The following is a 24,001-nucleotide window of genomic DNA, read 5'->3' on the forward strand; positions in this document are numbered from 1 at the left end:
GGCCAGACTGGTCTACATAGTGAGTTCTAGGCCAGCTGAGGCTACAGGGAGACCCTGTCTCAAAAAGACCAAAAAATGAAAATAGAAGTAAAACTAAATAAAACCAATCTCCTGAAGGAAGGCAAAAGATGGAAGGGAAGGAGTTGATATCTAGAAAGAGCAAGGGGCTGATGCCGCTTTATCCTGCGTAGGCCAGACCTGGCCCTGAAGGGCAGCTGGGACCTTCACATAAAACCCAGTCTTTCTGTCTTGAAAAAAAGAAGGAAGAGTTTGGGTCAATTGCTGTCCTTGAGAAGAAAGGATTAGAAATTCCAGAAAGAAGAGAGCAGGAGGCAGGAGCTCCAAGTGGCCTCTGGTACACACCCACCCCAGGCAACCTGGAGATCTTCGATAAGCAAGCCAGCTAAGCACAACTCAACTGATACTTGGGCAACCATTCAAGAGCCCAAACTTTCTATTTGTGTGCAGCCAAATCAGCTACCTACAAAAACACAAAAATACCATCACTTTCCAAATAAAAATCAAGGAAAATCATGCCATGGCATAACATAAACTACTGAAAACCAGATATAAGGAAAATCTTGGAAGTAGCCAGAGAAAAACCATGCGTTATATACAGGAAAACAAAAACATGAAAAGCCACTGACTGGCATGTCACCAGGAACAGTGAGGCATCTTTGACAGTGATGGTCCCCAAATCAGTAGGAGGGGGGAGTTTCAGAAGACAGGATACCCAACTTCTTGGCACAGGAATGCTCTCCATTTGACTTGCATTAGGTACCCTTCCAGTTATGCTGTCCCTCTGAGGTATCAGGGTCACTATCTACAAAGGAGGTATGAGACAGAGAAGAGCAGACACCCAACTATCACATTCTTCAGTCATCCTACACCACCCAGATGGAGAGCCCACCCTTCCTATCTCTCCAAAAACGGCCTCTTTGTCCAGACACTTGCTCTAGAGCTGAGATTTTCTTTACAAAGAGCACAGGGACCCAGTGTCCAAGAACAGAGGCAATAACCATCCTCTTTGCTCTAAGCCAGAAACCCCTAAAATGTAAGTAACTAGAAAAGAATGGGAATTTTAATACACAAGACCTACCATCTACCAGGTATCACCTAAGACAATCCTCCACTTAAGTAGTTAGGATTCTACAGGGTCTACAGCTGATGGACACCCAGCACCTGTGCCTCGTGCCTGCCTGGGAACCTGGGCACATGTGAATCACAGTCTGCCCAGCATTCTCTTCAACGGCATGGACATTCCCAGGCTGTTTCCTGTAGGCAGTATGCTGACTTCAGTTCATCTTCCCTGAAGGTCTAGAGTCTTTGAGATGGCCTGGGAAGCACCCTGCTGCCAATTTTATAAAGACCTGTTAACCATAGCATAATGAATAGGTTGTGTCTGCATCAAGGTAGAAAAACCACTTTGAAAAACATTATAATTGAGCCCTTTTCCTATGGGGAGGGAACTGCCAAGGGAGCTCTAGTCCTGAAACCTGCCTAAACCCAAGGGGTCAGCAATTTCAACTGCTGCTCTAAACACCTGCCTATCTTAAGCAGAAAGCAGAGTCAAAATATTTAACAAGACTGAAATTCTCTAACTTGAAACTCTTTCCTCCTTTCTAAAATAACTAGAAAAGACTGCATGCCTGCTACAGAGAGCATGTTAGAATGACCCTCTATTTGAAGAGGTTCTGGCCCCTCCAAATAGGCATTGTATTAATGGTAATGGGCTGCCCAGAAATCCCAGAGGACTACTCAGTTCCCACCAGAGTTAAAGAAAGGATTAGTCCTGGCAAGTTCTCTGGTGGATTTTGGGCATTGTTTACAAGGTGGCAGCAGCTCCCCCACACCTCACCCAACTCCAAGAAAACTGGGGGAAACTGGCAGGAAAGGCTGCTCCCAGATCCCACATGAGCAGTGCCTGCCTTCCGCAGAGCAAGTGTGCGCGCGTGTGTGCGCACACACACACACAACAAACCTTGTTGACAGTAAGGTGTATTGAGAAAGTAATTTATTTGGGGAAACCTATAAAAGAAATGTCCCCTTTTACGGAACATACATTTCTTCAACTGCCTCACACTACTTCTGCTTAAAAATTACTTCTCAAAAAAAAAAAAAAATTAATGTTTTAAGACCTGGACTTAACCCAGCCTCCCTTCTAGACAAAGTATCCCTAAAACTTGGCATTTTCTTGAGCAAGCTTCTTGTAGCCATGGCCCATCAGACATTTTGTCATTCTTTGCTCTATTTTCTAGAAAGTACCCCCACTGTGGGGTAAATGCTTGGTCATTTTAAGACCTGCTCTACAACCTGATGTTTAAGAGTGATGCAGGGCTTCTGCCCTCCAGATGGCCAAGTTTCACACAGCAGGTAAACACACCAAGTCCTCGGAAATCATGCCCTACCCAACTTAGCTAAAGCGGCCCCTGTAACCACGACAGCCAAAGTAAAGTTTGAGGAATGATCTGCAAGATATTCTAAGAGAAAAGAAGATTCAAGATCTTCAATTCCCAAGTAGCAAAAACTCGAGCTCCAATCTTCCAGAGGCTTCTAGAACATACTGGGAGATGACCTGTGTCATTCATCCCTGATCCCATTCCCTTTGTGAGTGACTAACTGAAACTTCTGGACTCAGACATACTAAGCATCTCCTCCATCAGTCTCGGAACTAGCCTCTCTAAGCCCTAGATGCCGCAGGTGGAGAAACAGTAATAACAACATGCACTGCACACTACGTGCCTGGACCCCAGTCTCAGTAAGAGCTTTCTCAGCACCGTTACCAGTATGGAAGATGACCATGGGCTAACTGAAGGAGGTCTGAGAACATTCCTGGGTCTGGTATCAGTATCTACCATGGAAGCACTTGGGGATTTAGGAAAGTGGGGAGCAGGAACAGAGCCAGCAAAGCCTGAAAAAGCAGCAAGCAGAAATCTCATAGGGAAAAAAGTACATCGAGGTTTATACACAAATTAACAAACTATACTGGCATGTACAAGGCCCCAGGCTCTATCTCTAGCACATACGTGTGTGTGTGTGTGTGTGTGTGTGTGTGTGTGTGTGTGCATCTCCCTCTCCACTACGAGCAAGAACAGCTAAAGCAATAAAAGCCAGAAGCAGCATTAAGCACGAGACACTGTCGTGCTGTAAAACACACTGCCCGTTTCTGATTACCATGATGGGGACGCCAATGTCAGGCCACAGAAGGTCCTCTGAGGGCAGCTTGGGAGAGTTCCACACCACCACTACCTTGTTGAGATAAGGGAGGCCATTGAGTCTCTCTAAGGAGTTCATTAGCACTTCTTCCCGCTCATAAGTCAGCATCACCACTGTGAACTGTTCCCGGGGAACATTGCCTCCCAGTGCTGCCTGAAACTCCTTGCCGGAACCCCCAGCTCCGCCACCGATGGGCCGAAATCCAGTCCCAGAGCCCAGGAACTTGGCCTCTGAGGGCAACACAGGGTCAAAGGGTGTGTGTGGGAAAAGATGGAAAGGCCCAGGAGCCGAGTTCCAGCTGCGGTAGAAGTCTGTGACAGTCAGAGTAAAGTTTCGGAGGTATTTAGGCGAGGCATATGGCGGCTCCGTTTCCACCGGCCCCAGGTCCAGGTCCCCATTGTCCGCCATGTTGGGGTCAGTTCCAGCCGCCTTTCCTGAACGATGGGGGATCTCAGCTGCTATCTCCTCCCTGATGGGAGCAGCTGGGATCTGTATTCGAGTCCGAATCATAGCCAGCACAGTATTGAAAATACTGTCAGTGGTGGAGAAATAAGTCTCCCAGAGAAAGCGGCCTTGCCGTCTCATAGCCAGCAGATCACTGTCTGAGAGACTCCGTAACAGGAAGTGAACCTCTGTAACACGTGGCTTGGGTACCACCAGGGATGCCTCGTTCCACTGTAGCATGTCCTGGTATGGGAGCTGTACCTGCTCCCCCAGGACAACTGGGACAGCACCCACCTCAAGGGCTTCAAAGAGCCGTGCTGCACACCCAGATGAGATAACCAAGTGGGGGTCCCCTGGGGTGATGATGAGGGCAAAGGTGGAGAGCTTCAGCAATTCTAGCCGGTCTTCCCGCTCCCCACACAGTGCCCACTCAGTAGGCAGGCTGGGCTTTGGCTGGTTTTTGCAGGTAAATTCTACCAGGACCTGATCTAACTTGCTGTCCTGCACAGCCTTTAGGGTGGCAATGATCCGATCGTCATAGTCGGCGGGAGGGTCACCCTCCATTTCCTCCTCAAAGGAGCGGGCCTCCTGCAAGCTAGATCTCAGGGACTCAATCTTCTCACCCTGGAAGGTGAAAAGGTATTTCCGCTTCACTGGCACCTGCGGTGGGATTTCCATGAAGTTGGGTTCCGACATGGCATGGACTAACGGTGACACAACTAAGTCAAAGCCAGGCCTGTACTGGGCCGCATAGAAGGTGGACTGGGCCACCATGGCCCGGCCTGTGCTAACATTGTACAATAAATTCTGTGTGTCTGACTTCCGGGACAGATTGATGATGACATGGTTGTGTCCATCTGTCCGCCAGTGTGGGAGAGAATGCAACTGCTTCTCAAGGTCAGCAGGCCGTATGGCTGCAGGCTCCTGCATCTCACCCACTAGCACCACATATAGGCAGGCAATGTCTGCATTCTCTGTGACATAAACATTGGTCCTTGCCGTAGCCTGGAAAGCCTGCTTGACCAAGGGGTCCAGGTAGTTGCCAAAGGCAAACTGGTCACTGTCGTAGACATAGACTGGAAAGCCAGAGGTCAGAGGACAGCGAGAGTAATCAAAGCAGTTGTGCAGCCGGCAAGCCCGTGTGACCTTGGGGGGAGGAAGGCCGGCATCGTCCTTGTCAGGGAGCAGCCGGATGGGCAGGGAGAGTTTGGGCTGGTTCTGGGCCATCAGCTCCTTGTAGGAGTGCTCCGTCTGGCTGATGACATTCTTGAGCTGCAGCAGGTCCTGCTTGGCATTCTCGATGCTCTTCTTGCAGGCTTCGATCTTCAGGTTGAGCTTGGCGATCTCACTGTTGAGCTCTTGCCGCTTGGCTTCCAGCTGCAGCAGCTCTTCACTCACGGATTCTCGGATGCGGCAGAGATCCAGAACGTGCTTCACCTCGCAAAGCTCGCTGCCGGCCCTCGGGCCGAAGATCCGCTTGCCAGCCTCGTCCGCCTCATCCAGGGTTGTGAGGTAATAGTGAGCGATAAGGGGGAAGAAGACCAGGATGATGAAGAGTGTGAAACTGAGCCACGTCAGCCGGATGCGGTTGGACCAGCGCAACATACAGGTCTGACCACCATTCCCCACTCCCCCATTCCGCAACATGGTATAGCCTGTCATGAGTTCTTGGTGGCTCTTGCCCTCTCGGATCACGTCGGGTCACCCGCCATAACCCTGAGTTTCTATTTATCAAAACTCAACCTCTTTTTCACTCACACGTGTCCGGAAGAGTTAGTGTGCTCCCTGCACAAGGCACAAAATAAAATGGAAATTTCATTTTCCTCAGCTGTGACTCAAATGGTCTCTGACCCTGTTCAGGCAGATCCTAAGCGCTGGCTGTTCATCAAAGAGCGCGTCCTTAATCGTCATCAAACAGGAACAGGTTCTGCATCGTGGATGGAATAGGGAGGAGTGCCATGATGATGGAGTCCAGGAAAAATACCCCGAGGTCAAGCAGACCACTTCAACCGCCATGGCACACAGCCCCCGGTTCTGCAGACCAGCCAATGCGCATAACTTCTTTTTACGTTGCACAGTGGCTGGCAGAACAGCTGGCAACTTGCAAGTCCAGCCTCGTTGTCCGTCCGTGTCGGTGCCGTCCGTAGCAGTGCCGACAGTGTCACCGTATCAGTGCTAACAATCAGGCCTGCTAAAAAAGGAGAGTCCTGTCAGTCCTGAAAAGATTATGACCAGGGTGGTGGTCACTCCGCCTCCCCAGTCCCAGGACAACCTGTTACCAACCAAGACCCAGCATCATCCTCATGTGAAGAGAAACAACAGCCCATCCAATCTTTGTAGCTGTCTCCTTCTGAACTACTTAACAAAAAACAACTTTAAGATGCTCAATTTGTTAAATTTAAAGTTGAAAAGAGTTGAAGAGAACTCTTTTGATCTTCACCGAGGAGGAGACAAAAGTTGTTTTCCGGTTGCTTCTATTTGTCTTCCATTAGCAGACATCATGTGCTCCTTCTTAAAATAGAAATGGTAACATGGTCTTTTGGAAAGAACACTATACTTCGAAATAGATGCATTATTTCCTATCCTATGCGACAGACTAGCTGTCGGGCCTCCTGCTTCAGTGTCCTAATCTGGCACCACGGAGATGAGTGCATGCAGAAGACAATGTGTTACCATGCTACAGAAGATGTGCAGGGACCTGGGCCATCAATTTAGAACATCATTCATAGTCGGTTCCCTCACCAAATTTTAAAAGAAGCCTCCCACTGCTTTCTCTCAAACTGAAGTTATCTAAAAGTCAAGTAATATGCCAAAAAAAATTCCAATTTCTTTCACTTACATCTTCAAAAATAAAAATCACAGCCAGATGTGGTGGCATAGTCATCCTAGCACTCGGGAGCCTGAGGCAGAAGGATCTTGAGTTCAAGGCTAGCATGTGTCATACTCTGCCCTGGGGCGGGGAGGGGGGCTGTGGGGTTAGAGAAATGGCTCCATGTTTAAGAGCACTGGCTGCTCTGACAGAGAACCCAGGCTTGGTTGCCAGCACCCACATGGCGGCTAACAAGCATCCATAACTCTAGTTCCAGGGAATTGGATGCCCTCTTCTGACCTCTGCACGCATTACACAACATAGGTACACTTACATACATGCAACATATTCATACACATAAAAATTTTTAGATTTTTAAATAACATTTTAAAAACCTTTAAAGTTAGGTAATAACATCTAGTCAGAATATCCTAAGAAACACAGAAAGAAGAGCATTTCTAAAGCACATACATTATCCTTTTGGTTCAGATGTGTAAGTCTCTGCTGCATTACTAAACCAATCATGACACAGAATGGAACGGAGGAAGAAAAGAAAGATACCCCAGGCAGTGTAGCTGATGCCTTCCTTCCTCACCTGACATGTCAGCATCCTTCCTTCCTATGGCTGATGGAGAGCCATGCTTCCACACATAATTTCTTGGAATAGTGAATGCCAGGGCTTGTTCTCCTGATTTAAAGAGAAAACAGAAAAGTGACACAGTATTCAAAAAATACTCCACACCAAGGTGCATTAAAGAATTGCCATCCTCTGAAAAAGCTTCCCTTTCACGTTAGGTAGCCACAGAATTTACTGTCGCAACAGCTCTTTTAAATAAACAGGGCACTACTAATAAACACACTAAACAATTTTCACAGGCAAACTACCCAAGCACTTGTTGCTTCTGTATGAGCTGCAAGAGTAGAAATGAAACACTAAAATGTGGGATGTATACAACGCTCACAGACGTACACACTAAACTATTTATAAAGATGATACACCTGGAACATGGCACAGGTCAGGGCACACCTGTGACCTGAGCATGAGCCAGGTGTGGGGCACACCTGTGACCTGAGCACGAGCCAGGTATGGGGCACACCTGTGACCTGAGCACGAGCCAGGTATGGGGCACACCTGTGACCTGAGCACGAGCCAGGTATGGGGCACACCTGTGACCTGAGCATGAGCCAGAGGCGGCGAAGGCAGGGGTATCTTCAGTTCGAGGCCAGTCTGGGCTACAATACGTCTAGTGCTGCCAACTTCTAAGAGTTGATCATAGAAATAAATGTTCTAATGGAAACCGGTAATTCAACAATGATTCAAAAGAATTTTATCCCACTGATTCTTTTACTGGAATAAGCCAAAAGAGTAATCAATGCCCAGCAGCGTGAACTTTCCTTCCTAAATACCTAATTTTTCTAAGCATTAAAGAGATAAAGAGTAATCTCTAGTGGTTTCACAAGCAATATGCACATCTTACAAATTCTCGGCCGTGCACCAGTGTTCAAGGCTGCTAGGCTGCTTCCATTCCTGCCCTACTATGCAGTACCAGAATCATCTTTTTTAAAAAACCCACATCCGACCTCTCTGTCCCTCTTAGGACTGTCAGTGGCTTCTCACTGAACTGTCCCCAATGTCCCAGCTCGTCATCAGCTCCCCTTGCTCACCCAATTTGAACTACGCTGGTGTCAACTCAACCACGCCAAGCTCGGTACTGCCTGAAATATCGGCAACTGTTCTTTTGAGCTGAAATGGTCCACTCCTGCTCTTCCCTGTAGCCCCAACTGCCTTGAACTCATTATGGAGACCAGGCTGGCCTCCATCTTACAGAGATCTGCCTTCCTCTGCCTCCTAGATGCTGGGATTAAAGGCGTGCGCCACCATGTCCAGCTCAGGTTAATTTTTTTAACACCCTCATTTTATTTATTTTAATATTTTATTTATTTTTATTTTATGTGTATGAGTATATTGCCTGCATGTATGTGAGTGCACCCGTATCGTGCAATGCTGTGGAGGTCAGAAGAGGGCGTCAGATTCCCCTGGAACTGGAGTTAAGGACGGTTCGTAGCCACCATGTGGCTGCTGGGAATTGAACCTGGGTCAGTGCTCTTAACCACTGAGCCATCTCTCCAGCCCCTTATTTTTTTTAATTTTATTTTTATGTGTATGCATGTATTGCCTGATGTAAGTAAGTGCACCCGTCATGCAATGCCCAGGGAGGTCAGAAGAGACTGTCAGGTCCCCTGGGACTGGAGTTACAGACAGTTCTTACCTGCCATGTGGGTGCTGGGATTGGAACCGGGGTCCTCTGCAAGAGCAGTCAGTGCTCTTAACCACTGAGCCGTCTCTGCAGCCAATACCCTCATTTTAAAGCAGCCTTTCTTAGCCTCTGACCCTTTCTGCACTAACCTACTGATTTCTTCAGTTCTTTCTTCCTCCTTCCTTCTTGTCCTTTCCTCCTTCTCACGTTCCACCTCAAAACCCGCTCCTTGAGGGCAGGAGCCGTGCCTGCTCACATCTAGCACACGGTGAGTCTACTAAGAGCTCTCACAGATCACCTCCTCAGCTCCTCCATCCCTTGATTTCTGTGGAACTACTTTTTTAGCATTCCACCCACCTCCTTGACTCATGTTCTTTTTCTGCCTTGGGGACACCCAGTCTTCCTCCTACCTCACACTTAAGAGCATTCTGTAAGGCTCTCAGCATCATCTGTTACTGAATCCATCTGCTTTCCATGACATCAACCATCACCCGTCCATCACCCATGTTCAGCCCATCTTAGAAGTTACACCTCAAGGCTAGCCTTGCTGCTCTGCACCGCTATGGTGCCCGCGGCTCCTAAAGGACCCCTCCTGAGGAGCATCCCAGCACTGCATCTTCAAGTACTTCGTTTTCCACCAAGTTCCAATTGTGTCCAGGCGTCTTGTCTACTTCCCTCCGCCCTCACAAGCCAGAAACAACTCAATGTACTGTGGAAAGATATAGACATTGGAGTAGCCAGACCTGGACCAAACCCCACTGCTAGATGCTTACTTTACCATGGGAGATGGAAGTTTGGGTATTTCTTCCATGAGTAAAAAAACAGCACCCACGTTGAGAATTGTCAGAAAATTAGAGCCAGCAAACAAGCAGTACACTGCAGATTATCTGGTACAAAAGGCTATAGATTCGTGGCAAGCCTCGTAGTTTTTTCTATTATTTTGTGTATGAGTGCATTGCCTGCATGTATGTAAGTGCACCCATGTCGTGCAATGCCTGTGGAGGTCAGAAGAGGGTACTGGATTCCCCTGAAACTGGAGTTACAGACAGACTACCATGTGGGTGCTGGGAATCCAACCCAGGTCCTCTGCAAGAACAGCCAGTGCTCTTTACCACTGAGCCATTTCTCCAGTCCCACCTCACAGCTATTTTTAGTTTAGTGTGAAGTTCTCCGACTTCTACATTCACATCAGTCTCCTGCAAAATCTTGCCAGTTTTTGTTGTACCCCTAACTATGATAATGTATATCTGCCGTAATGACAGACAATAATTTTTGTGCTTGTCCTTTTATTATTCTCCTGCCTTCGCCCTAGTCCAGAACAACCACAGCACTTACCTCATATTCTGTACCAGCTTATCCTGTGTGTTACTTGAAATCACTATTTGTCTCACTGAATAGTGCTCTATCGTGGAGAGTATCAGCTGACCTACCCCTCCCCGTTCTCCAACCTATTCTTCTGAAATACCCAGGTTGCTAGTAATTCAATAAATTCTTAATTCCAGGAAGTGAATTTTCAGTTCTATGTCACTGTCCTCCCATCTTTCCACTTTATTAGCATTTTGTAAGTATTGAATTTTTAGCCAGGAGTAATGGTAAATATCTGCTTCTTGGAAGGCTGAGGCAGAAGGATCATTTGAGTTAGGAGTTCAAGACCAACCAGGGCAATGTATGGAGACTCTCACCTCAAAAAGTAAATAGGGGCTAGAGAGATTACTCAGCTGTTAAGAGCACTGGCTGCTCTTGCAGAGGACCCAGGTTCGATTTCCAGCACCCACATGACAGCTAACAACTGTCTGTAACTCCAGTTCCAGGGAAATTCCTTGCCCTCTTCAGACCTCTACGGGCACTACACACCTACACACATGCAGGCAATACACTCATACACATAAAATAAAAATAATAAAATGTTAGCCGGGCATGGTGGCGCACACCTGCAGTCCCAGCACCTGGGAGGCAGAGGCAGGCAGATCTCTGTGAGTTCAAGGCCAGCCTGGTCTACATAGTGAGTTCCAGGACAGCTGGGGCTACAGGGAGACCCTGCTTCAAAAAGACAAAAAAAAAAAGTTTTAAACATAAGTAAATAAATAAAATAGTCAAATTTTCATCTGATAATCCCAAGAACTAGACCACAGGGTCTTAACTTCCACCACGATAATCATCTGCCCTGAGGATAACACAGCCAAGGGCCGTTTGCCAAAACCAGCAATATGCCACTTTGATGTCTGGCCTCAAAAGCTATGAGCTAGAACACATCAAGCCAGTCAAAACACACGACAGAGCTGGAGATGGTTCAGCAGTTAAGAGTGCTTGCTGCTCTTGCAGAAGATCTGAGTGTGGGATGATTCCCAGAACCCACACTGAGTAGTTCACAATCACCTTTAACTCCGGTTCCAGGGGATCTCATGCCTCTGGCCTCCAAAGCACCTGTATACACATGACTTACACAGACAAATAATTAAAAATAGTAACTTTTTTTTTTGAGACAAGTTTTTTTTTTTTTTTGGTCTTTTTGAGAGAGGGTCTCCCTGTAGCTCCAGCTGTCCTGGAACCCACTTACAATGTAGACCAGGCTGGCCCAGACTTGCTATGCAGTCCATCCAGGTTGATCTCAAATTCTTTTTTTCAAAAAAGATTTTTATGTGTATGAGTGTTTTGCCTGCATATGTGTATGTGCAACACATGTATGTCTGGTTCTTATGGAGGCTGGAAGAGGGCATTGTATCTTCTGGAACTAGAGTTATGGTTGTGAGGTGCCATGAGAGTCTTGGGAACTGAAGTTGAGGTCCTCTGGAAGAACAGTAAGTGTTCCTAACCACTGAGCCATCTCTCCAGCCCCCTTCTAGTTGTTTTTAAAATCTTTTTGTTCTTGGAATTCTGCAGAGTGTTTACTTGTGGGACTTTATGGGTTGGTTTTTGCTATGTTTTGGGTTCAAAACTCATTGAAATTTCTGAATCTCGGTATTCGTGTTTCATGAATCTAGAACGCTATCATCCATTTTCTCTGCACATTATCCCCCATTCTGCATACCTATCAGATGCTTAGATGCGTGTCAGACTGCCTGCTTCCTTCTCCACACTCTGAATCTCTTTTATAATTTTTGCTTTGTCCTTTGTCCTACCTTCTGGCAATTTCGTCACATCTGCCTAGTTTAGGAGTTGACAAACTTTAGCAAAGGGCCAACCGGGTAATATATTAGTGGGGGGGGGCCTTAAAATTCTGTAGCATATGTCTTTAAAAAAGAACCCCCAGCTGAGCGCGGTTGCGCACACCTTTAATCCCAGCACTCAGGAGGCAGAGGCAGGCGGATTTCTGTGAGATGGAGGCCAGCCTGGTCTCCATAATGAATCCAGGCCGGCTGGGGCTACAGGGAGACCCTGTCTCAAAGCCAAAAAAAAAAAAGAACCTTCCCCCTTTTCAAAAGTTCATTCTTACCTTGCAAACTACAAGACGCCAGCCATAAGTCAGACTCTGCACACGTGGCCTTCCAAGCCTTCTTCTGTCCAGTCTATTTGTTCTCTCCTCTATGCCTAGGCTCTACTTAGCTCACCTGCTGGGCTTTAGTTCTGGTGACTACTGTACATTTCCAGAAGTCCCATTGCCTTTTCTTCCTCCTGCTCCCTAAGTCCTTTTCCTCCCAGGTCCACCTTGTTCTACCTGCTGAATCTGGCTGAGAAGAAATGGCAGGTGCTTCAAGCTCTGTAAGTCTGGACTGTTTTTCTTTGGTAGTGCTTCTTTCAGGGAAATCGATGTGCATCGCTCTAGAAAAGTCTGTGTCAGACAGATACCGCTGTCATATTATCAGCCTTGGGTTTTACATCAATTTCTCAACCTATACAGAGTCCCCCATACCACACAGCGACTACCGATGTGAACACAAAATCCACAGACAGGAAACCCACAGTCATGACTTCTCAGTGGGTACTTGCTTCTCCCCCCAGCCCACAGGCCAAGCTAAGGGGAACATCTGTGTGCCCGTGGCAGATGTTTTTGGTCTTACTGACATTCTGTCCTCTGAAGAACTCTTGCCTGGCATCTCAATTCTAACACTCTCGAACGCGGGCTTCTTCCTGAATTCAGGCTCTGCTGAATGCATGTCACTAACCCTGGCAGATGCCCCGAGCGCGGTGGCACACTACTCACCAGATGCCGGAGTCTCCAGCCCTACTTCCCACACTTCACATATCTATTTAGTGAGGAGGTGCCTTTCTTTCTTGACTACACAGTATGCCTACTGGAGCACAATGTGTAGTTTTGCCAAAAGCAGAGGCTTCCTTTTTCCACAAATATCTGCCAACAAAAGTAGGACGCCGTATGTCCTCTCTGCAACCTGATTTTTTTCATTTATAGAGAGGACACGGTGATGCACGCCTATAATCCCAGCACTCAGGAAGTGAAGCAGAAGGATCAGGAATTGGGTCAGGACTGAAGAGACAGAGGGCTCATGGAGAAGACCCATGCCCGGTGGCTCACAACTACCTGTAACTCTAGCTCCAGGAGCTGATGTGTCTTCTTGGACTCCACGGGCGCCTGCACTCACATGTGCACAGAGACACACATATACACATAATTGAAAAAAATAATAATTTTAAAAAAGGAGCTAAAGGTCATCCTCAGTTACATTGCCGATTCAAAGTCAGCTGGAGTGTGGGGGCAGGAGGTGGGGATGGGGGCTGACCTATCTATTCTTCCATATCATCCCAACACCCTACACGATCATTAATAACTGATTACCATTCATTTCTAATTTTTCATCATAGTCAATACTACAGTGAATATTTCTGTAGCTAGCTTTGTACAGAGTCATAGAATTTTTCATGTGAAATTGCTGGGCCAGAGTGGGAATGTCTCATTGTTTTCCAGATCATTGTTTACCAGGAAGAGAACACATCCTCCCAGAAGTGGTATCCAGAGCTCCCACTTGTCAATAGCTGGTCTGACAAAGGGAAAGAGCCTTAAAGCGAGGTGCCCGTCACACTACCCACAGTTAGGGCAGGTGGGGATTCTCTCCCTCTCCTGCCACCTGAGAATCAGAGAAACACTCCAGAACCATGAAGTCAAGGCTGGAAGCAGCCAGGTCACCACAGAAGAGCCTCATCCAACTGATGTGGATGAGAAATAAGCTTTGGCTAAGACACTGGGACCTGAGAGTCTGTTGCTGCAGTTAGACGTAAATGAGACTAAGGAATCTGACCAAATGTCACTTAATCTGACAATGTAAGAGACACAGTGTCTTCTTGTGCTTCTTCATGGGGCTGAAGTTTCCATTTGGGTCCATTTACTGCCGAAGTGCTTACTGCGCAGCTGCACCACTCTGTTCGTGCACTGCCAGGCCAGCATGTCCTGCCAATCATCCTGTTAAAACTGCTCCGTGCAGTGTCGCTCCACCGCCGGCATCCCTCCAGGTGTGCTCTACCCAGTTGCCCTATATTAACTGCCCCTCCCGGGGTCCATTCAGGACTCTCAAGCCCCACCCAATGTGGACAATGAGGAGCTCAAGCAGTGCTCTTTTCCGGCTCCCTCTCGCTTCCCTCGGACATCCTGACAGAAGCACTGCTATTTTCCACTTACCCAAAGCCTCCCGCCAGCGTCTTTAGGGCCACTTTAAGTCCTCCAGACTCCATCAAGTTTTCTCAAATTACAAAGGATTTTCCAACTCCCTAAATTCCCTCCGGACTCAATCTGGCATCAGAGAATTCAAAACTTAACTGTTGATTACTTTTTTTTGGTATTTTTGAGACAGGGTCTCCCAGTAGCCCCAGCTGTCCTAGAACTCACTATGTAGACCAGGCTGGCCTTGAACTCACAGAGATCTGCCTGCCTCTGCCTCCCGAGAGCTGGGATTAAAGACATGCACCACCACGTCCCGCCCAACTGTTGATTACTTTTAAAAAATTCCTTTTATGTGTATAGTGTTTTGCCGGCACATATGTAAGTGTGCCTTTGTGTGCAATGCCTGTGAAGCCAGAAGAAGGCATCAGATCCCCTGGAACTGGAGTTACGGACAGTTGTTAGCTGCCACCTGGATGCTGGGAACCAAATCCAGGTCCCTCTGCAAGGGCAGCCAGTGCTTAGTTGCTGCTGAAACACTTCTACTAGAAAAGAGGAAGCCAGGCATGATAGCACATGCTGTAATCCCATCATTTACAGGTGAAGGCATGAGGATTGTGAGCTCAAGGGGAACCTGGACTATACAATGAGAAGGGGAGGGGAGGGGAGGGGAGGAGAGAAAAAAAAGAGGGGAGGGGAGGGGGGAAAGGGGAGGAAAGGGGGGGAAGGGCAGGAAAGGGGAGGAGAGGGGAGGAATGGAGGAAGAAAGGGAGAAAGGAAGGAAGGCAGGCAAATTGAGGATGTAGATCAGTTGGTAGAGCGCTTGCCTAGCAAGCACAAAGCCCTGAGTTCAATTCCCAGTACCACACAAGTAATACCAACAGGTTGAGACTAGAGAATCAAGAGTTCGAGGTCCTCCTAAGCTACAGTGAGTTCAAGGCCAACCTGGGCTACACAAAAGGGGTGGGGGGATGGGAGGGGACAGGAGGGAAAGACGACCAAAACAAAAGGGCAAAACTGAAAAACTGAGAAAAGTTAAAAAAGGAAGGCTGTGGTCACCTCCACACACAAATGAAAAACACTATCACAACTCTCTCAACAGGGGGTAGTCCATCTGAATTAGTCGTAAATATCAAACAAATTGACTCCAAATTTAAAATCAACCCTTCCCCCATCCCAAGAAAAAAAAACTCCAACATCAGAGGGTGTCACTGGAGAATTCTACTCGGCACCCAAAGAAGAGTTAACACCCCCTCCTGTCATGGCTCTGCTCATTTTACAAACCAGCATTTCCCTGATACTAACTGACCACAGAACCAAAGGGAAGGCCGGCATTCAAACGCCTCCATGAACACAGGCATGAAAATGCTAAGCAAAATATGAGGAAGAACTCTGTAACTATAAAGGTCTATACCATATTCGATAAGGAAGATCTGACTTTTTTAAAAAAACAAGATCTCACCATGTTGCCCAGTCTAGCTTTACACTCCCAACCCTCTTTCCTCAGCCTCCTCATGGCTAGGACTGCAGGCGTGCGCCACTGTGCCCCGCTGGGAAGTACAAAGCAGGAAAACGCTGCTTTGACATAACTCGTCCTCTCCATCTACCTGTCTCTCCAGCTCTCCTACCAAAGCCTTCCGTGGGCCGCGCCTGCTGCCATGTCTCATGCACTCTCAGCTCTCCAGTCTTCCATTCCTGACTTAGACCCTAGCTCCTGCTCTACTATGCCCTCTTTCCTCAATCAAAACTTCTTGATGGGGACTGGAGAGATGGCTACACACTTAAGAGCACTGTCTGTCCTTGCAGAAGTCCTGGGTTCAATTCCCAGCACCTACATGGCAGCTAACAACTGTCTGTAACTCCAGTTCCAGGGGAGCCAATACTTGGGCATTGTATGACATGGGTGTACTTACACACAAGCAGGCAATACACATAAAAAAATTAAAAATGTGTTTTGTAAGTCTTGATAATAAAGGGAAAGGATAATTCTCGATTTACTAGGAGCACAGAGACTGGAGCTCAGTTCTACCTCTGAGTGCTTACGTTCTCACCCCACATCTCAACATGCCAGCACCCTCTATGACCGCTTGTCTTCTAGCATTCCTTAATACAACAGCCAGCTCTTAAGTTAGCAGCAACACTATCCTGACCTGTTAGGACCTTGCTTTCAAGAGTCTACTGACATACTGATATTTGACTGTTCTTCTTTTAAAGATAAATCTTTGATACTGAAATTCCCAGTCATGAATTTGGGATCAGTGTTTACTTAGGCCCTCTTTAGTGTCTTTTAATAAAGTTCTGCATCAAAAAAGAGAAGGGGGAGGGAAGGAGGAGGCAAAAGAGAGAAAGAATAAGCTATGCTAAAATACTCGAGATGAAAGCCTGGCGTGGTAGCACACGCCTTTAATCCCAGCACTCGGGAGGCAGAGGCAGGCGGATCTCTGTGAGCTCGAGGCCAACCTGGTCTGCAGGGAGACCCTGTCTCAAAAAGACAAAAAAAAATACCCGAGACAAGAGAAGCACCAGGGACACTGGTTCCACTGGGCTGCTGCTCGGTCCTGTGTCTGCAGACAGAGATGGGGCAAAGGACTGTGTTCCCAAGTGAAACCGTCCATACACCTTATATTTCCAATGATTGGGGTGAGAGCTAACAGTCATGGAGCCACTCGTAGTGCCAGGTATAGCACACTGTATCCTTCAATATGCTAACAACTTCCAACCCTGTGAGGCTGATCTCACTACCACTGTGTACAAAAGAAAACAAAGCACAGAGGTTAGGTCATCTGCCCAGCACCGGCTATGGCTAGGAAATGGTAACACTTAAAGCAAAGTGGCCTGACTCTAAGGCCCTACGCTTAGCGTCCTAGCCAGCAAGTAAAACTGCCTGTAAGATTCTAGGGACACACAAACACAAAATTTCATTCTCCGTAACTGTACTACTGGTCCACCATAACCAAAAACAATGATTAATCACAACGGATAATACTATTCCAAACTTTGTCAATACTATCTTCATACTTTAAAGTATTTCTCTATAAAACAAGAAAATATACTCAGAACAAAATATTTTTGTCTGTGTACCCATGACCTACCTGTTTATCTGTGTATATAGTACTATTTTCTTTTTCCCATTTAAACCAAGGCTTGCTCATCAAGGGGCAGAATTCTATCACAAAGCTGCACAACGCATCACGGTTACCGCCCCTGTCAGTGTCCTTCCAGTGAGGACGGCACTGAGGATGCTGAAAGTAGTACCCCAGAGCTTTCATTTTGTTCTTCGGGACTAAAAACCCAAAGGCACCTCATTTGCTGACTTTCTTATTAAACAGGGATCAGACACTCTGCCTTGGCCAGGGGGTGCCTAGCCCATGGAATCACCAGTCTGTGCCCCTGACGACCACAGCTAAGACTGACTTTTCTACTGCTTAAGCAAACAAAAGGCCCTTTCCAGGAAGCCAACTGCAGATAAAGAACGACTCTAAGACAGAGGAGATCATGGCATGGTTTTCACAGCACAACCCCACAACTACCACTGAAGCTCATTACGGACACCCTTGACTTGGATGTGAAGCAAGGGGAACAGCATTAGCAACGGAATAAAGAATCAAGGGTGAGGGGCTGGAGAGATGGCTCAGTGGTTAAGAACACTGGCTATTCTTGCAGAAGACCCAGGTTCGAATCCCAGCACCCACATGGCAACTAACAACTGTCCGTAACTCCAGTCCCAGGGGATGTGACAGCCTCTTCTGTCCTCCGTGGGCATTGCACGACATGGGTGCACTTACCTACACGCAGGCAACACACATACACAAAAAGAATCAAGGGTGAGATACTACCTTGCCGGAGTCATAGTAGGGATGAGGACCCCAGCAGAGCCCCAGGCTATGCCACTACAGGGACTTCAGACAGGAGGAGCAAGCATGCCGGGCTCTGGAGCACATGTGTACAATGAGCTGTTTCACCAAAGTCACCAGCAGCCAAGTCGCAAAACACACAAACTCAGCAATGAGCACCCTGCTGCTGCTCAGATGTACAGAGGTATTAACAAGCCCAGAGACACAGTCACTCATTCAGTCACCAACCAACCCGTTTGAGGCCAGCCTGGACAACGAGAGACCCTATCACCGCTTCACTCTCCCAAGTGGGGCTATAGATGTGTCCCAGGTGATTTCTATGCAGATCACACTAACTCCAAAATCACAGGTCTAATGAAAAATTGTGGGCAATCTCATTCAGGCTGATGACATCTGAATCAACATAATTAAAGTCAACTAAGGAAGAAAAACAGCACCCCACCATATTCAAGCAGATCATGGGTAGGCCCCCTGAAAGGGAATCCCTTTACCTTCACACGTGCCAGGTACAGTGTATTCCAAACAACACACCTCACACTATTAATCATTTCAGAAAACGCTTGGGGATCAGTGTTGTTTCTATTTTACAGATGAAGATGTGGTGAATCTCGGAGCTTAGGAAACTTGTTCAAGACAACACGACTAGCCAACCAAGGCATCTAAACACCAGGCCAGCTCCAGGTGACCCCAGCATCTTGTGAACAACTTCTCTCACTTCTCTGCTGTTTACTGGCAAGACACAGTCTTAATTCGTTTTACTTAATAAACATTTTTGTAATTAATAAAAATAAACTAGGCAGACTTTACACCTGTAATCCCAACGCTCAGGAGACTGAAGCAGGAGGACCATAAGTTTCAGGCCAGCCTGAGCTACAGAACAAGACAAGCAAGCAGAGGAGAGAAACTTTAAGTCTTTAAAAGTGTATCATAACAGGTCCTTCAGTAATGTGATGGTTACCTATCTGGAAAAACCAAAGTCAGATTTCTATAACAAAGTGTAAGTCCTGGATGAATTCAAAAATTGTAATAAGTGACCCATAAGAAAGGGAAGGGGTGCATGGAACTTTATCTCAAACTAAACACAGCCACTTTTCTAGGAATCCAGGCAAATGCAGCAGTCGCACAAGTTCAACACACCTGACTACCTAAGAATTGAAGGATTTTATGTACGTACAGAGGAAAAGGGCTAGACCTCGTTAAAAGACTAGAGAAAATTTGCAACCTGCCCAAATTAAAAGAGGCCAAAGCATTACCAGGGTCAAAGGATACAGATAAGAAATTAGAGAGAGAAAAGAGTCAGACAACCACCATGTTTAAACACTCATCATCCAGGCAAAGAAATGTACAATGCAAACAACACAGTGAAGGTTTTTCACCTCCTACTAATCAGCAAAGAATTTTACATTACAATATCTGGTGCTAATCAGGATCCAGGGTAAACATTTCCACTCTGCCCAGGGACTGAAAACTGGCGCAGTTTCCAGAATACAATTTGGCAGTGAGTCACAAAAGCACTGAAACTGGGCGTGCCCTGACCCTCAACTCCACTTCCAGGAAGTACCCTTAGAAGCAAGAGTGGGGGAGATGAACAGTATGAATGCCCGCTAAAACATTCAGGAGGAAGAGCATACCCAAGTCACACTGGCAGGTCCCCTGACCAGATAGTAGTGGGAAAATAAACAGCCATTTGCCATTTGTGACAGGAGTCTAACATTTTCCTATCTTTGGCTTACTAATTTCACTTTCTAGGAGTGTATTCTAGCTGAACAATGATTAATATACAAGACGGAAATACCTTAGCATTCTTTCCAAAATATACAACACACAGTATGTAAATATCCAAAAAGATGTGTGGTTAAATATAAAATACCATAAAGAGCTGTTACTAATATAGAAAGCAGGCTGCAAACTTTTCAATAATTTTAAATACTATGGGAAAACGTTAACAATATTATGTTAGTGGTAAAATAACACTCAGAACTGTATCTAGGCCTTTAATCCCAGCACTCTCAGAGGCAGAGGCAGACAGATCTCTGCACATCTCTGGGAGTTCGAGGCCAGCCTGGTCTACATAACTAGTTCCAAGCTAGTCAGGGCTGAATAGTGAGACCCTGTCTCAAAACAAAACAAAACAAAACAAAATACCCAAAACAAACACACCCAAAAACCCCACCATGATTCTGAACAGAAAAACAAAATCAAAACACCAACAGCACTTTCAGAATACAAGATTATACATGATTTTTGCATTCCTTCAATTTTTTTTCTCTCTCTAAAGAAATGAGTGCTTTTTTAGAACTTGCTATGTAGACCAGGCTGGTTCAAAACTCATGGCAATCCTCCTGCCTCTGCCTCACGAATGCTAGAATTGCAGGCACGTCCTACCCTATTGTGTGTCTGAGCGCACCATTTTCTCGCGTGGGGAGAAGGGTAAGAGCAGAGGCCTCCAGGTGCAGTTCACAGATTCACTTCCTGGAAACAGCAAGCCTGAAGTGCAAACGCCCAGAGACGGAACTAATCTTGCTATGGGTTTCCATTTCTCGGGAAGACATGACTTGAGCTTTCTACAGCGGGCCACAAAACCAACAACTCAGCACCCAGGGTCTCCCTGATTGACAGTCCTGAAACTGAAGAAGCTGAAGCAGAAGCCGCACATTCATCAACCAGCTTATGACTCTTGGGACTGGACTCCTGCCCTTGCTTTATCACTATCATCCTCCTGATTCATCTGCCCAGGCTTCACAATGCTGTGCTCTTCCTGACGCATAAGCTCTTCGTATTTTCTCTTTTTGTTTTTTGAGACAGTCTTTCTGTGTAGCCCAGGCTAATCTCAAACTCCTGCTGATCCTCCAGCCTCAACCTCCCGAGTCTTGGGAATTATGCCCCCACTACACTCAGTTCACTCCTCTTTTTAATTATTAAATAAAAAAAGTAGAGGGGTTGGAGAGATGGCTCAGTGGTTAAGAGCACTGGATGTTCTTGCGGAAGACGTGGGTTCGAATTCTAGCACCCGCATGGCAGCTAACAACTATCTGCAACTCCAGTTCCAGGGGATCCAACACCCTGTTCTGTCCTCCACGGGCATGACACGGATGTACCTGTATACATGCACACAATATATACACATACACATAAAATAAAGCAAAACAATAAAAAATAAAGAATAATAATTAAAAGACATGGCCACTGGCCAATTTGGTCTTGGAAATTCCTGAATTGAGATTCCCTCTTCCCAGGTGACTCTAGGTTGCATCAAGCTAACAATTAAAAAAAAAAAGGTAGAGTGGGGAGTGGGTGACCTCAAAAGCCTTCTAGACTCCAGACTTCAGTGACTGACAACTGTCTTGCCCCCAGAAATGCACATATATTTGTTTCATTGGAAGGAAAAACACCACTGTGCCCAAGGCAGCAAGGTGAGTCCTCCTTCCTTCCTGTTTCACCTCCAGCATGGCTCTCCTTAAGGCCCCTAGTTTTCCATTGAGTGCATTAATAATGATTTGGGCCTTATCAACTGTTTTCTCTATTCGAAGCCTCAGCACTTCCTATTTTACAGCATAAGGAATAAAGGATGTCATGCTGGGAGGAGCACGTCAAGACTGGGAGAAAGCCCAAGATACGGAAAACTTCCTATCAGTCTGGAATTCTACAGAGGAAATCTAATAGAGATAAAGACAAAGCTCAGCACTTTGATCCCAAGACTGCACGGAAAGGAACCTGTTGAACAGTGGCACAAGCTCTGACAGGCGCAACACGCCAGCTGAGTGGGACTTCAGTGGGTGGGATAGACTATGGAGAAAAGGCCATCCCCTTGGGTTTTCTTTTGCTTTTTTTTTTGTAATAGGTGGGGGCTGAGTAGCAGTGAAGGTTCCCATGTCTGTCGGCACTGCACATGGAAACCATGATCTGTCCTAAAGCCACACTTAAGAATTTATACAGTAAATGGAGGGCAGAGGACCCAGAAGTTAGCAAAGGGATTTTAAACTGTCAAACAGGAAACAGCTGGTGGAAACAGGAAGACTCCGAACTGGGAATATTAGAAGTGGGAAGGGACAGCAAAGTCACTGCAGGCTGGCTAAGGCCCTAAAGAGTCAAATAAGTGAGCATCGCTGGCCCATAAGATTCAAAATGAAGAGTCTGTCTGCATCTACAGGGGTTACTGGCATCAGTTTTAAGTAATTCAGCACTAAACCCAGTAATTTTTCTTCTCAAAAGAAGACAAAAGCAGTGACTTTTTAAACATGAAATCTAATTGTAAGAGTTGACTTCCAATTTAGGTTTCTATGTAAGTTGGGCAATCCTTTTTGGATTCACACACACACCAGTTTGCAATTTGTCAAGGGCAAACATGTTGACTGTCATCCAACATCTGGAAGAGATTTGTTCCATGTAACGCTAAAAAGTGACACTCGGGGAGAGACAAAAACTACAGCTCGATCTAAGGAATTACCCACAGGACAGAGTCTACAGAGAGGGGGATGTCATTCTAAGAATTTAGATGGAGACAGATCAGTAAATACTACTGACTAGACCAAGAACCTTCTACTTACTACATCTAACTTTAGCCAGGTCTCCGGATCCCTCATCATCTCTACACCCCTCCCCCATTACCCCACCAAAAAAAACAGTATGTTGAGTCTCTTATCTCTCAGTGACTTTAAAGAACAAATTCTATGGAAGAATAAAACACATATGATAGCAACAAACTTAAATGGCAATTTAAAACATTATCGTCTACCATCACAAAAATATGAAAGATTTTTGCTGAGAAAAAAAGGTTTTAAAACGAGGTTGGAAAATGTTCAAATGATGGCATGTGAGAGGAAGTGGTAACGGGGAAACTCTCAACAAAGCAATCGTCCAGGATGTTAATCATTAACATCATTGACCAGTCTCAAAGGTATTCGACCCAGTCAAATGGCAGAGTATATAAAGTAATGGTGTGCTAATAGGAGTCATTCTTCAGGGCTGTGAGTGCCCTCGACTGCATGTACTACATTTTACAGCCTTGCTCATTTGGGCATGGGCCATATGTGGGTACTACTGAATACACTGGGTTCTGGTGCAGAGCATGCACACGTTGCTTCCAGTCCACAGCAGATTCTAGGATCCATCTTCCTACGGCTCCCTCCCTGGGATCTTAACAGGTCTTTGGGAGGCATCTGAGCAACATCCTACATGAACATCATGGCCTATGCAGAGAGCAGTACGCTACTAAATTAGTCTCTCTGCTCCTCCAGTGCTTGCAAGGTTAAGTTTTCTAAATCTTGCTGCTCTTGCACCTATTTACCCAAAACGAAAGGCTAAAAACACGAAAGGACCATGGCTAGCTCGGGCGGGAAGGAACCCCACTCATTCACAGGCATGCCCACCACTGTCCTCAGATCTCACTCTCATCTGCCTGCACTTTGCTATTTTCATGGAACCTGCAACACATGAAAAATCTTTTCCTTTCCTCTGCCTTCAGCTACCCCATCATCACAAGTTTTCAAAAGAAGCATACTGGGGCTAGAGGGCAGGGGGATGATTCAAAGGTTAGGAGCACTGGCTGCTCTTGCAGGTGACCTGGGTTCAGTTCCCAGCACACACAAGGCAGCTAACAACCCTCTGTAACTCCAGTCCCAGGGAATCTGATGCCCTCTTCTGGCTTCCATGGGAATCACACACCACAGGTGCACTTACATGCATGCAGGTAAAACACCCATAACATAATATAAAAACTATAAATTTAGCCAGGCGTGGTGGCACACACCTTTAATGTCAGTACTCGGGAGGCAGAGGCAGGCAGATCTCTATGAGTTTGAGGCCAGCCTGGTCTCCATGGTGAATCCAGGACAGCTGGGGCTACAAGGAGATCCTGTCTCAAAAAGACAAA

The 24,001-nt window shown here is 46.4% G+C and overlaps 1 protein-coding gene across 4 annotated transcripts in view; it reads right to left on the minus strand.

The window, feature by feature from the left end:
- Extl3 (exostosin like glycosyltransferase 3) overlaps positions 1–24,001 on the minus strand; it is a 108,113-nt gene that overhangs the window by 20,259 nt on the left and 63,853 nt on the right. For 2 of the 4 annotated variants that reach the window (XM_029561121.1, XM_008828123.3), the window contains exons 2-3: positions 7,065–7,157; positions 3,175–5,848 (exon numbers count right to left, since the gene is read on the minus strand). In XM_029561121.1, coding sequence (XP_029416981.1) covers positions 3,175–5,322 — 2,148 coding nt within the window. In that variant the 5' untranslated portion in view covers positions 5,323–5,848; positions 7,065–7,157. Of the gene's footprint in view, positions 1–3,174; positions 5,852–7,064; positions 7,158–12,160; positions 12,461–24,001 lie in introns of those variants that run through there. The other 2 variants (XM_029561120.1, XM_008828122.3) reach the window with 2 other exon arrangements.

Source organism: Nannospalax galili, unplaced genomic scaffold, assembly GCF_000622305.1.
Source record: "Nannospalax galili isolate Female #2095 unplaced genomic scaffold, S.galili_v1.0 scaffold612, whole genome shotgun sequence".
Taxonomy (NCBI): domain Eukaryota; kingdom Metazoa; phylum Chordata; class Mammalia; order Rodentia; family Spalacidae; genus Nannospalax; species Nannospalax galili.